At 43.3% G+C, this 14,487-nt stretch overlaps 1 protein-coding gene across 1 annotated transcript in view; it reads right to left on the bottom strand.

Annotated features, from left to right (window-relative positions):
* Nucleotides 1-13,163, bottom strand: part of CLSPN (claspin) — a 30,350-nt gene extending 17,187 nt beyond the window's left edge. Inside the window, exons 1-9 of the mRNA XM_044390536.3 lie at nt 13,035-13,163; nt 10,454-10,562; nt 9,483-9,931; nt 8,717-8,884; nt 7,321-7,398; nt 6,921-6,993; nt 6,129-6,237; nt 5,385-5,962; nt 344-535 (exon numbers count right to left, since the gene is read on the bottom strand). Coding sequence (XP_044246471.3) covers nt 344-535; nt 5,385-5,962; nt 6,129-6,237; nt 6,921-6,993; nt 7,321-7,398; nt 8,717-8,884; nt 9,483-9,931; nt 10,454-10,562; nt 13,035-13,058 — 1,780 coding nt within the window. The 5' untranslated portion in view covers nt 13,059-13,163. The remainder of the gene's footprint in view (nt 1-343; nt 536-5,384; nt 5,963-6,128; nt 6,238-6,920; nt 6,994-7,320; nt 7,399-8,716; nt 8,885-9,482; nt 9,932-10,453; nt 10,563-13,034) is intronic.
* Between the last annotated feature and the right edge of the window lie 1,324 nt (nt 13,164-14,487).

Below are 14,487 nucleotides of genomic sequence, written 5' to 3' on the forward strand. Positions count from 1 at the left end.
TTATTTAAGTAATCTCTACGCCCCAGGGGGGACTCAGACTCACAACCCCAAGATCAAGGGTTGCATGCAGGCTCTTCCGACTAAGCCAGCCACGCACCTCTATTTATTTATTTATTTTTTTATAATAAGGCAAAGACAATTGGAAATAAAGTCATCTTACCCACCCCACACATCTAAGCAACGCTACCTGTGAATCATGTCACAGGTACTGCTATCCAATCTCCAAAGTGTCCAAGGAAAGAGATTCTAGAACTTTTCACTACAGGGTCTTCAGCAGCCATAAAGAGCTGCCAGAGCACAAGGCATAAAGCAATCAAACAAACAAAAACATGAATTCAAATACCTGGCTTTGTGCGGCTTGTTGCATCCAGCTTCTCGGCTGCCAAAGTCACAGGCACCACATCTGCCTTCAGCTCCTCCCTTCCGTCGGTGTCCAAGCCTTTCACTATGATGTTCACATTCACCTTCTGACCAGCCCTGGGCTTGACCGCTGGGTTAGCATGCTTCCAGAAACGCTGTTTCAAGGCTTCCAGTTCTAGATCCAAACGCCAACCAGTATGTCAGTTTGCCATGCTTAAACTCTTTCCTTTAAGATTCCAGTTAAGAATCATAAGCTAGGGTTTTAAGCTCAACAATGTTGCAGGGGGAAAAAAAACACCCAAAGACACCAAAAACTCCTTTGCTACTAATACCTATGTCAAATTCATATTCACATAACTTAACCCAAACTAATGAAACGTTGCAACTGTTCTTCCTCAATATACTTCAAAAATCATTTTAGGGTAGAAAGTTATAATTGAAGTTTCTAAATGTATAAAATTCTTTTTTTCTCATTTTTTAAAAATTTAAATTCCAATTACCATATAATGTATTACTAGTTTCAGATAAATGTATGCAATTCTTAAAAAAATGTATTAAACTGGTAGAACCAACACCATAATTATCAGTCATTCAATGGCTTAATTTTTCATTGATTCCAGCCTCTTTTTAAAAATTTCCCTATTTTGAACATTTCACTATTAATTAGCAATCTTAAATGGGCAAGGTCCATTTTAAAAAAAGGAAATAAAATGATACCATCTAGTCAGTGATGTAACTCAGCAGAAGGACTGGAAAAGTCTGTGGGTGAAACTGTTATCCTACTTACAGGTGGTCTCTATACCACACGCCCAGCTTGTATACAAAGGGGAATATATATACTGAGAGCAGTAAGTTCCGTGGTCCAACGGTAAAAGGGCCTCTCCCCACTTCCCCATTGCTACAGTAGCTCAGAATTTCTTCCTCCTTTCTCCCTCAGCTAGCTGCTACCTGGCACCGTCACCTAATGCCTCAGTTTAAGATATCATACCATAGTGGGCTGTTTTAAGAGAGCTGACACTTATAAAGAGAAACGATTCCTTTGGGGTTGAGGGATGCTGGATATTTTCAAGTGCCTTCTCTTCCATATAAAATGTCCATAACACTCCAAGTTTGGTTCTTTTCTAAAATGCATTTGAATCGTATTTTAGTAGTTCTGGGGTTAGCATCTAGATACGGTTTTTCCTTCCCTAGAAGGGAACAGAAGAACTGGAAGGAGACCTTTTCATTCCGAGTCCCTAGCATTATTAGTAGCAAAAATGAAGCTCCAAAGGATGGTATGTTTACGTGACAAACAAAAGTGTAGGGAGAGGGGCGCCTGGGTGGGTCAGTCATTAAGCATCTGCCTTTGGCTTGGGTCATGATCCCAGGGTCCTGGGATCAAGCCCTGCGTCAGGATCCCTGCTCGGTGGAGGGTCTGCTTCTTCCTCTTTCTCTCTCCCTCCCCCTGCCCACTTATGCTCGCTCTCTCACTCTCAGATAAATAAATAAAATCTTAAAAAAAAAACTGTGGAGGGAGAGAAGATGTAAGTTTGCACCTGCTTTTATAGTAGTTCCGTAAGGCTGGAAGCAATGGGGAAAGGGAAGTAGAAAGGTAACAGAAAGAAGCAGGCCATTACTGGCACCAACAGAATAAAACAAATGGATGTGGAGGAAGATGTGCTCGGGACCTAAAATAATAGTGAGGCAGAGGAGCTGCCCTCATTCTTCAGGAGAAAGTCAGGCTCCTCCCAGCTCTTCATCTCCAACGCACCTGGGCACCTACTTTCCTTGCCCTTTACTATGACTCAACCACCTCCCTCCTCACCCTAGAGTCCCTGTTCAGGCTCCTCTTCCTCCATCAGTCTTTGTCCAGCTCCACTCATGTCCTAAGTGAAAAGTCTCTGCTCCAGCTCAGGTCTCCACCAGCATCTTGAATCTAAAACTGTTTTCATTCCCATTGTTCTTAGTCCAGAAAGTAGAGGAATTAAGGGCAGAGATTGTCCCCTACACTACTGCAGGAAGCAGGAGTCCTACATTGCTGGCACCCCAAAGTTGAGATCTACCCCCGTTTTCTCATGGAAAACTTACTCTATGTGAAGTTAAGGAAACTGTTCCTACTGCTTTTACTTTTAACCCCTTCCCCTGTCCGCCCTACTAGCCACCAGACTGAATTTTCCCAAAATGACTATCTGATTGGGTCATTTCCTTTGTGAACAATCTGTCAGTGGTCCTCTACTAACAAAAGGTCAAAGTCCAAGCTCCTCCCATAGCCTAAAAGCCCTGCGTGATCTGGCCTCTGGTTACCCACCCTCAATGCCTTTGCAATCTTCACTCCGGCTCGCCAGAACACCCAGTGCTCTCACTTGTCACTGTTGGGTTGTTTGCAGGTCTGTTTCCTCCACCAGGAATGCCCTCCTTCACTTCTCTGCCTCGGTGTCTCCTACTCAGCTTTCAGAACTCAGCTCCGTTATCGGTTCCTTTCAGAAGCCTCCCTGACTCCCCACGAGGTATTCCAAGGGAAGTATCTTTCCTCTAGGCTCAGAGTAGACCCAGCCCTTACCATCCAGGAGTGTCATGGTCTGTGTGCCTACCTGTCACTCCTACTAGACTTTAACGTCCTTGAGAGCAGGGACTATGTCTTGTATACACAGCATCTGACACCATGCTAGATAGAAGTTTATTGCATGGATAAATAAAAGTTGATCCTAAGTTCATACATATGGAACTGGCTGGCATGGAAACCCAACTTTCACGTCAAATACTATTTCTGAAGGAAAACATATTTTGAGTTAAAAATAAACGCCTACGACGTGCCAGGCAGTGTGCTAGTTCCCTATATAAGTGCAATGTTGGAAAAATGACCCAACCTCTCCAAGTCTCCATCTCTTCACTGCAAAATAATACCTGGGGCTGTGAGCATTAAGAATAATAGAGAATCTATCAGTGTCTGGTATAGTAGGAACTCAAAAATAGGGTTTCTTCCCTTTCTTTCTTTCTTTCTTTCTTTCTTTCTTTCTTTCTTTCTTTCTAAGATTTTATTTATTTATTTGTCAGAGAGAGACAGAGCACAAGCAGGGGGAGGGGCAGGCAGAACAGGCAGAGAGAGAAGCAGTCTCCCTGCCGAGCAAGGAGACCAATGCGGGACTTGATCCCAGGACGCTGGGATCATGACCTGAGCCAAAGGCAGATGCTTAACTGACTGAGCCACCCAGGCGTCCCGGGTTTCTTCCCTTTCCTGTATCATCCAAAACCATTTAGAGAGTTTCGAGTCCCAAATAAAAAAATCTCACAGTGTCTAATATTGTAAGTATTTAAGAAATGTTTCTTCCCCCTTTCTTACTCTGGGACTGTTTAGGTAACTTCTAGTCCACATCACGAAACTTTTCCTCTGCATTCTGGGCTTACTCCCATGCTTCTTTGCTAATGGAGCTATGCTGGTTCTGTTACACAACCCTTTCATTCCACCTCCTGCTCTCGTCAAACTGACTTGTCCATCCTCCCAATATGCACCATGCAGGTGTCCCTTCCAAGACTGCCCTTCTCTCCACTTCCAAAAAGCCCACCTCCTCAATCAACAAAGACTCACTGGGCATAATTTATACACCAGATGACTGTGGATGACAGAGCACCTGCCAACCATAAGCTGTTATGGCTATGATGTAAGTAATTTCATTAATAATAGAAGTAGAAGCCACTATTTGAGTGCTCTTATGCTATCTATTTCTTTTTTTTTTTTTTTTTAAGATTTTATTTATTTATTTGACAGAGATAGAGACAGCCAGTGAGAGAGGGAACACAAGCAGGGGGAGTGGGAGAGGGAGAGCAGGTTCCCAGCAGAGGAGCCTGATGTGGGGCTCGATCCCATAATGCCAGGATCACGCCCTGAGCCGAAGGCAGGCACTTAACCGCTGTGCCACCCAGGCGCCCCTATGCTATCTATTTCTAAGCCTTATTTCAACACATCTTCGCTACAGCCCTGTGAACTGGATATTCTTTTTTTTTTTTTCCTTAAAAAAAGATGGCTGGGAGAGGTCAAACAGCATGCTCAAGGTTAAACAGCGGAGTAGCCCAGTCCAGATTCAAAGCCAGTCCAGATTCAAAACCCTGGTTTTGCTACAGAGCCTAAGCTCTTATTATCGTGCCATACTGCCTCAATACAGAGGAGGGAACACCCAATTCTACCTACTAGTCAGGAAGTCTACCTAATATGGTAATATTTGAACTCTGTCTTGAAGGATCATTCATTCATTCACTCCTCCAATGCAAATGCCTATAATATGTCATCCACTGTGGAAGCACTGGTGATAGAGCAGGGAACAAGCCAGAAGATCCCTATTCAAAGTATAAAAGGAAAGGCAGTGAACAAGTAATTACATCCACCTACTCTTCAGGCCTTCTTCTAACCGCCTATTGGAAGAAACTAATCCTTCCTCTAAACTGCCACAGCACTTTATTCTAAATGTTTCCTTCAGCAAAGACTACTTTTCCCTTTTCATTTAATTTTTTCCGATCATCAGTGACACACGTTCATTATAGATGTCACTTTCCACCTTCTCTCTTGTATTACTGTTATTTGCATACTTATCTCCCTATAAGAGTAAGTAGCTTAAATGTACAATAAATGTCAGACTGCTCTTGGATTGCCCTACAGAACCTTGCACGTCGTGGATAGTTTAATATTTGTTAAATGAGTCGGGAAAAAAAAGAAATTCAGTTTTGCAGACGATTTCCTGAACCAAAATGTTTCCCTTTAATGGTGAAAAAATGAATAATGCTTTTTTGAATGTCCTACCAGAATACAACAGTGACGCACCTCTTTTGTATACCAACCCATCAACAGGCTTCCATTTTAAACAAGGTTGAGAACACTCTGATGCCCTGCCACGTTTATCTAAATAGAATTCTACCCATATCTGATACATCTACAGAATAAGACCACGTGTGGTTATGGGTTCCTCCTGTGTTCCCTATCGTCCATGGTAGCAAATTACAGAAAGGTGCCAGAATAAACTATTCTAGAGGCTCCCCACAATTCAAAGGATTACCTCTGTTGGTTTCAGGTTCTTCAAGTATCACAAAGGAATCCTCATCAGCACCCAGCCGAGGTTTACTGGAAACATCTACCCCCAGTTGCTTAAGTCTATCCAGAGTGAACCTCCTCGCTTTTTCAGTTGGCACAATTACTGATTTAGTTTGCTGCCCGGGCTCTTCCACCTTCTCGTCTGCTTCTCCTGTTTTCTTCAGGCCTTCTTCTTCCTCCAGAGCATGAGGTTCAGGTGCCACAAGCCCTCCGGCCTGATACTCCTCATTGTCCTCGTTCCGGAGGAAGCTGGATTCCTGCTGTGCCACGGAGCTGTCCTCAGGTGAAGGTCTATCGTCACTCTGCTTCTGTCTCTCCTGAATTTCTTGCTCTTCGCTTCCCATCAAATCCTTACCGCAAGACTCATCTGATCCAGCAGTGATCTGGGGTTCCACTGAAGCTGCAGGGAGTGCATTAATGTCCATTTCATAGCTTGCATCTGTTGTCTGCTCAGAATCTTTGCTATGGTGGTCATTATTCTTCTCACTTGTATTTGCGGTGTCTGCGGTTTCTTTGGGATGGCTTGACTGATACTTAGATGACCTAGAGAAGGGAAAATGAGCTGAAGTTGAAAATTATCCTAAGTGTGAAACTCTCATCTCAGCACATAATGGTATGAGTTAAATCGGTTTTAGGAGTGAGGAGTCTGAACTTTTAACACCAGATGTTTATTACAAAAATTATAATCACAAGGAAAGAGAGTTCTTACTTCAGTAGCGCCATGGCATTTCCCTGGCAAGTGGGTCGGGGTTTACGTTTGAAGAAATCATGAATGGTTTTATTCTCAGGCATATGATATGGAAGATTAAGTGCAGACTCTATAAAACGGAACACAACAAGCAAATACATAGACTGTATATTCTGAAATGTCACTTCATATTCAGTTGACTAAACAGTACGGTAAAAGCCATCACCAGAAACAGAAAACACTCCTGGCTTTAATAAAGACAGCATCTAAGTACAAAAGAACTCCCTGAAGACCTGTGGCTTTTAAACTTAGTTGTGAAATCAAACTAATCCAGGAAGTTTTTAAAAAATACAGATTCTTGGGGCCCCTGGATGACTCGGTTAAGCATCTGCCTTCAGCTCAGGTCATGATCCCAGGGTCCTCAGCAGGCAGTCTGCTTCTCTTTCTCCCTCTCAATAAAAAAAAAAAAAGTTTTGAAAAGTACAGATTCTACATGTTGGATGTAGAAATAAAGTCTAAAATTAAAAAAAAAAAAAATCTGGGGGCTCTTGGGTGGCTCAGTTGGTTAAGCGTCTACCTTCGGCTCAGGCTGTGATCTCAAGGTCCTGGATCAAGCCCCTGTCAGGCTCCCTAGCCAGTGGGGAGTCTGTTTCTCCCTCTGCCCCCCTCCCCACTCTTGCACGCACGCACTCTCTCTCTCTCTCTCAAATAAATAACATTAAAAAAAAAAACAAAAACAACCCTAACACCCAGGTTGAGCTTACAAAGATACACTGTGATTTGCCTCAAAGTTACTGTACTGATTTACATTACCTCGAATAAGGCGCTGAGTTTCACTATGCAGTTTTTTTAATGCTTCCTTACTTAATCTGGCTGCCTTCCTTTCCTAAAGAAAACAGAAAGTGAGACTACATTAATGCTATTATCCAGAAAGATATTCATGCTGCAAGAGTTTGCCCTCTCCAAGAAAAGAGGATGGAGAGAGAAAAGTAAGCACTAGTAAGTTCAGTACAATATAAATTCAAGATCATTTATTTTGCATATCACATAGAATTAATTCGACACAATCCATACTTGTGTCCCTACTATGTACAAAGCAATATGTTGGGTACCAGGAAAATATGACAGACATGATAAAATATTTATCCCTCAGAAATTCACAATCTCCTGGGGAAAGAAATCAACATGACAATTATACAGAGCTCTATCTCACCTTCCTTATGGTGCCTTTCGATAACTCAGTTTCTTCTTCAAATGGATAGACCTCACTCTCCAAAGACAGTTCCTTTTTCTAAAAGAGAAGATAACAAGTTGAAAAATATGGACAAAAATTACACTGATTTCAACTCTGGTTGGTCTCATGGGTCATGGGATCCAGCCCTGCGTTGGGCTCCGTGCTGAGCGGGGAGTCGGCTTGGAATTCTGTCTCTCTGCCACCTCCCCCCACCCCCCCACCCCCACCGCACTGGAGCACACGTGCGTGCACTCTCTCTCTCTTTCTCTAAAGGAAATGAATAAATCTTAAAAAAAAAATCATTTTAAAAAATTGAACTGAGGGGCGCCTGGGTGGCTCAGTCATTAGGCGTCTGCCTTTGGCTCAGGGCGTGATCCCAGCGTTCTGGGATCGAGCCCCACATCAGGCTCCTCTGCTGGAAGCCTGCTTCTCCCTCTCCCACTCCCCCTGCTTGTGTTCCCTCTCTTGCTGGCTGTCTCTCTCTCTGTCAAATAAATAAAATCTTAAAAAAAAAAATTGAACTAAGAGGATACTGCCTACTCAAAAGATTGCTTTTCAACATCACATCATTGTTAATAACAAGCCAATAATTATCAAACAGAAAGTTATTAAACCTACAGCATCCCAATAAAGCCTAGAAAAAAATTTGCTGTCTCAAATGGAGCTTGGGCTCTCATTTCTTACACTTCTTTATTATATCTTTCCCTAAGGAGGGACAATGACTCCCAGGGAGCTAAAGATAATCTTAACAAGAACAACTGTGCTTCCAAACACTCAGCACAATGATGTTTGACTACTGCTTCTCTTTGATACCTTTCCAGAAACATTTTAGGTTCATTTCATAGAGGCCACAGGATTATAAAATTTATATCTCTGCGCCATTACTTACCTGCTTCTTATACAATATAAAGTATCTCATTTTTCCCCCTAACATTCCTATGAGGGCTGTCAAATTCCTGGGGCATGTAGGTGGCTCAGTCGGTCAGGCATCTGCCTTCAGCTCAGGTCATCATCTCAGGGTCCTGTGAAAGGGTCCCACATCGGGCTCTCTGCTCAGCAGGGAGCCTGTTTCTCCCTCTCCCCCTGCTCACACACTCTCTCTCTCTCTCTCCCTCTCACTATCTCTTGCTACCTCTCTCTCTCTGTGTCAAATAAATAAATAAAATCTTAATTAAAAAAAGAAATACTAGCTTCCACACAAGTTAGCATGTCTATCACCTGTACTGCCTGATTCCAAAATTGACAGCCACAAAACTTAAATCAATTGCCACATGTTTTTCTTCAGTTCAAAAAAAGAGATTCCAACAGTAAGTCAGAAAATAAAACAAAGATTAGAAGCAGTGGGTCAGCTCTTTTGCAATCATCTTTTACTTGCCTTGTGCTTTTTTACTTTGTTTTTCACAGCTGCCCTTATGGATTCTAATGACTCTTCGTCTTCCAATGCAGAGTTATTTTCCTCCTCCTCCTCCATTCCAGTTTCAAAAAGATCTTTATCCACAAGAAGACAGCCACTGTCATTAAATGGCTGTTTCACATCATCTTCCTGGACAATGCATAAAGAAAAAGCAAAATCCAATCACCCAAACTCCAATATTTCACATCATAAGGTAATTTGGATCAGGCCATAAAAAGCCCATATTACATCAGTAGACAAATATATGGCATTCTAGAATATTCTCCCTGGTTCCTACCCATAGTCATCCTTTGAGGTCCATGCTGTGATTTTACTATCCCAAACCAACTTAATAAATTATATATATATTTTTTTTTTTGGAAAAGTCAATTAAATACTTATTAAGCAACTACTTTATAAAACTTGAGGATGGTTTCTCTAGTTAGCAAACAAGACTTGCCTAAAAAATTCTCCTCTGAAAGCTAATTTTCATCAGACCAGAAGCAGCAATTACTCCATGTGCTTGCAAAGAAAATGGAAAGCTATTTATTTGGAAGTGTCCCCTGCTTATCCAAAATGGAGAATGAGACCAACAAGTTTTAAATTACGTATCTCATTACTTGCAATGCGAAACAATCTACTCGAAACTATATGCTAAGTGCAGAAACCTCAAGAGCTAAAAGCAACTTTTTCTAAGATGTTAAGTTCATCTGTCTTAGAAAGAACAAATTTATTCTTGTAAATATACCTCATTTTTCGTTTCCTTCTTTTTTAGCCGCCTGATTTTTTCCATCTTTTTTTCCTCTTTCTCAAGTCTTCTCTTTGATTTCATTTTTGCTTTTCCTTCAATTCCTTCTTTATCACATTTGGGTTTTTTAGAAATCTTTCTGTCAACTGTGAAGTCCACAGAGTTTTCAGATTGGAGACTCCGGTCTACGCAAGGCATCACCTGGGTTTCAAGATTTTCCTGATACAAAGACTCCTCGATGCCACTTTCAGCACTGCCTGCCAGAGTTTTGAAAATCTTTCTGACTTTTCCATTCTTTCCAGCATACAAATTCTCTTTATTTTCCTCCTCGACACTGTCGTAGGGAGTTTTCTCTGGAGAGACATTTGTGTCCTCTCTCTCAGAATCACTGTCTTGTAATACCTTCCTGCTTTTCAATGTCTTACTCACGAATAACTCTTCATCTGAATCTGGAGGGAACATAATTTTTTTAGAGGTCTACTGTCATTTGGCCCTCCTCCTAGTCCCACTGCTCCTCAAAAATATCCAATTATCCAAGTGCTATGTCACCTTGTGAAATTATGTAACTACCACTAAGAACTGATTGTAGCAAAGCAAATGTAAACATAGATTTTAAAAAACATTTTCCCTGGAAAAATGTCTCTTACTTAGAAATATAATTATATATATTTACAAAGTGTAAAGTTGTTCTAATTCTTCTGGCAGGTGTTAAAAATCCTTTTAGTAAAGGATGAATGCATTCAACAAGGCAGTGATAGCTTCTAGACATTTTATATATTTTATTCAATAACATAATAGAAATGGTTAATGTCAAAAGGGTACAAGCACTATTATTTTGTTTTTATAATAAATAAGACAAACAATAAGGTTAGGCATTAATAATTAAACGAACCAAGAGAATAATGAAATCAGTCCACTTACAACCCAGGCCCCCACATTCTATGCCTAAAATAAAAATCACTATTACAAACCTCCATCACTCAAGGGCACGATGGTTTCGCAGCTGCCTTGTCCACTGTCTGAAGGACTATCGGCGTCTTCCTGTGAAATGACCTTTGGATCACTGACTTCTAGGTAAACCTAGAAAATAAGAACATACTTTGCATTAACCAACTGGCGACAAAAAGCTCTAAGTACATAAAGATACACAAATCATAGGATTGTAAGGCTGAAGTAAGGAAAACACCAATACGATGGTTCAACAAAGGGATGACATTAAGAATCAGTGGACAAGGGGTGCCTGGGTGGCTCAGTCGTTAAGTGTCTGCCTTGGGCTCAGGGCGTGATCCCAGCATTATGGGATCAAGCCCCACATCAGGCTCCTCCGCTAGGAGCCTGCTTCTTCCTCTCCCACTCCCCCTGCTTGTGTTCCCTCTCTTGCTGGCTATCTCTCTCTCTCTCTCTCAAATAAATAAAATCTTAAAAAAAAAAAAAAAAAGAATTAGTGGACAAAGGGCACCTGGCTGGCTTGGTTCAGTGGAACGTGTGACTCTTGGTCTCAGGGTTGTGGGTTCGAGCCCCACAATGGGTATAGAGATTATTTAAAAATAAAATATTAAAAAGAAAAAGAATTACTGGACCAAAGAAACCAAAAATTCATTGTTCACCTTTGAAGAATACTATAGAACCAACGCTTTATTTTGAGTAATGGCACCTAAACAAAAAGAATCAAGCATTTATTACACGTTTTTTGTTTGAACTGCTTCTCACTGTATCCAAATGACATGTTAAATAACATCACAGAGATGCAACCAGATGTGAAAAACTCTATAGAACAAAGTATGCGTTTCCTTAATAGTAAACTGCAAGAAAAAAAGAAAAGGGAGGGAGACCTATACAGAGTTAAGATACATATACACACACACATATCAACAATTGCAATATGCAGACTTTGGATCCTGATTCAAATAAACTGAAAGTATACATATGAGTCAATGAAATATGAAGACTAACTAGATATTTAGTATTAAGCAACAATTCTAAATATTTTAGGTGTGGCGATAATATCTGTGGTCATCTATTTTGGAAAGCCCTTATCTTAGAGATGCATAATGAAGTATTTGTGGATGAAATGATGTCTGGAATTTGCTTCCAAATAATCCATTGAGGGGGAAAGTGGGTGGGACTATAAATGAAACAAGATTGGCACGATTTAATAACTGTTGAAGGTAGGTGACAGGTTCATTATACCTGCCTTTCTATGTTTGTATATGTTTGAAAATTTCCAAATAAAACCATTTTAGAAGTCCCAAGTAAAAAATATTAGTACGGGTGTGTTAGGTGACTTGACCAGTTAGTGACCAGGCTGATCGTAGACGCCAGATCTCCTACATCCCTGGTGTTCTTCGGGCTTTGAATCCACTTAAGGGTGGGGGGGAGGGGGGGGAGGTAAATATTAACATCTGTAAAGTAGTAGGGCACTACCTACCTCAATGGTTTCTCAAAAAACGATTAAATTGATTTAAATGTTTGGTACAATTATTTAAATAATAACCAAAGATAACAAGTACTGAGGATCATCATTCATGTACTGATGATTCTCTCAACAATCCAAAGCAGTAAGATTCTCTGTGGACGCAGAAACTGAGTTTAGGTAACCATATAACTCAATACATGGTAACGCTCTTAATCACTTTATTCTAGGCAAATTGTACCAATATCAGCAACAGTCAGGGCCAGGAACAGGGTGAGGACAGAGTCGAGTCTCAAAAACCTCAGTCATCAATATAAAAAAAAAAAATCAAATTGGCAAACTATGGCTCATGAGGTCAGCCAACTACTTTTGTAGATCAAGTTCTGTTGGAACCGGGGCCAGGATTAGGAGGAGGTGAGGTGGAGTAGTGCAAACGCAGGGTTTTGCTTTAATTTTTATTTTAAAAAATACTTAATTCAAATACTATAATTACTGAGTTCTGGGGAGCCGTCTTAAATTTTGCTCCCAAGGCTCACCCTAGTCCCGGCCCCAGGCAAGAACACGGGTGTGGAAACAGATGTTTCTATGCCTGATCCCGCCAGCGATCAGCCAGCCACCAGCCGGGAAGCCCCGAGACTGCTACTTTTCTCGGGGTTCCGTGCGATGACCTCAAAGCCCCCTAGAAACTCAATTCCGAACTCCTAGAGACTCCCACCGTCCATTTCCGGGGAACCCCGCCCCGCAACCCAGGCGGACCTGGGCCTTCCTCTGTTTTGGGGGGGCTGAATAAGGAAGAGCCCCGGCTGCAGGAAACGCGCCAAAGGGGAGGCCGGACGGGCGGGGCCAGCTGAGGAACCGATGGGCTGCCGGGTGCGCGCGCCGCAGGGGCCACAAGCGACGCCGCGGAGCGCACCGAGGGGCGGGAAGCCCAGCGCGGGACTGGACCGCAGCGTCTCGAGCCCACCGGACCGCAGGGGCATCCCGCCAGGCCCGACCGCGCGCCGCGCCGCCACGGTGCACGCCGGGAGCTGTAGTCCTCCCAGCCTCCGCGACCCGCTCCGCCGGGCTCGACCCCTACCCCACCCGCCCCTCGGCGCCAGGCCTCTGCAGCCGCCATGGCGGCCTGTGCACGAACTCACCTCAGAAACCACTTCGCCGGTCATGACTCCGGCTTCCCCGGCGCTTTGCTGTAACGGAGCAGGTCTCCGGTTCTCTTAGCCGGGGTACAGCTGCTCCCGCGGTCTCCAGTCAGGCAACAAGGTTCGAGCTTTCGCGCCCAGCCAGAGTGGAGGCCCCGCCCTAACGATTGGCACCAATCCGAAGGAGTCTTTCTACATGAGGCCACGCCCTCCACACTGTCCTACCAATCACGAAGCGCCTTCGGCCAATCCCGCAAGTATAATCTGGGTTGGGTTGGCGGGTCCCGGCTCCTCCAGTCAATAGAACCTAAGGGAGGCTGGGGGTGTAGCGTCTGCGGGACGGAGGGGCCCTCTAGCCTTGCAAGGGGGTAACCAGGCGAGTGGTGGCCTTTGACCTTTGGCCCTTGCCGCAGCTCATTTTGAGGAGTAAACCCTCCAAGCGGGAAGTGAGCTGGGAGAAGATCCCAGGGCAATTGAAGGCACCTGTGGGCATTTTCGCCAGGACCTCCATCCCTGGAGTAGCTAGATCCTGCCTGCTCCTTCTTGTACATAGCATTCACGCCACTGAACATCGACAAACAAAAGTTTTGTGGGCTGCTCATATATCAAAGCAAAGAATATCCTTGGATAGCCTTTATAATTTTATTTTTTTTTAAGATTTTATTTATTTATTCGACAGAGATAGAGACAGCCAGAGAGAGAGAGGGAACACAGTCAGGGGGAGTGGGACAGGAAGAAGCAGGCTCCCAGCGGAGGAGCCTGATGTGGGGCTCAATCCCATAACGCCGGGACCACGCCCTGAGCCGAAGGCAGACGCTTAACCGCTGTGCCACCCAGGCGCCCCGCCTTTATAATTTTATTTAACGTTAATTTGAGGGACGCCTGGGTGGCTCGGTCGGTCAAGCGTCTGCCTTCCTCTCAGGTCCTGATTCCAGGGTCCTGGGATTGAGTCCCACATCTGGCTCCTTGCTCAGCAGGAGCCCCCTGCTTCTCCCTCTGCCTGGCGCTTCGCCTGCTTGTTCTCTCTCTCTCTCTCTCTCTTGTGCTCTCTCTCTGGCAAATAAATAAATACAATCTTTTTTAGGGGCGCCTGGGTGCCTCAGTCGTTAAGCGTCTGCCTTCAGGTCAGGTCATGATCCCAGGGTCCTGGGATTGAGCCCTGCATCCGGCTCCCTGCTAGGCCAGGAGTCTGCTTCTCCCTCTACTCCTCTCCCTTTCTTGTGCTGTCTCTTTCCCTCTCTCTCTCTCTCAAACGCACGCGTGTGCGTGCTCTCTCTCATATATATAAATAAACTATTTTTCAAAAAATAAAGTTAATTTGAGAATGCAGAAAACACCCACCTGTCCACTCCTAGACTCCTTAGACAAGGCAAGAAAAAAGAATAAAAGGTCTGGAGTCAGACTAATACCAGACAATTCGAATCCCTTGTCATTATGCTGGTTACTATCATTT

Source organism: Ursus arctos, unplaced genomic scaffold (genome assembly GCF_023065955.2).
Source record: "Ursus arctos isolate Adak ecotype North America unplaced genomic scaffold, UrsArc2.0 scaffold_32, whole genome shotgun sequence".
Taxonomy (NCBI): Eukaryota; Metazoa; Chordata; class Mammalia; order Carnivora; family Ursidae; genus Ursus; species Ursus arctos.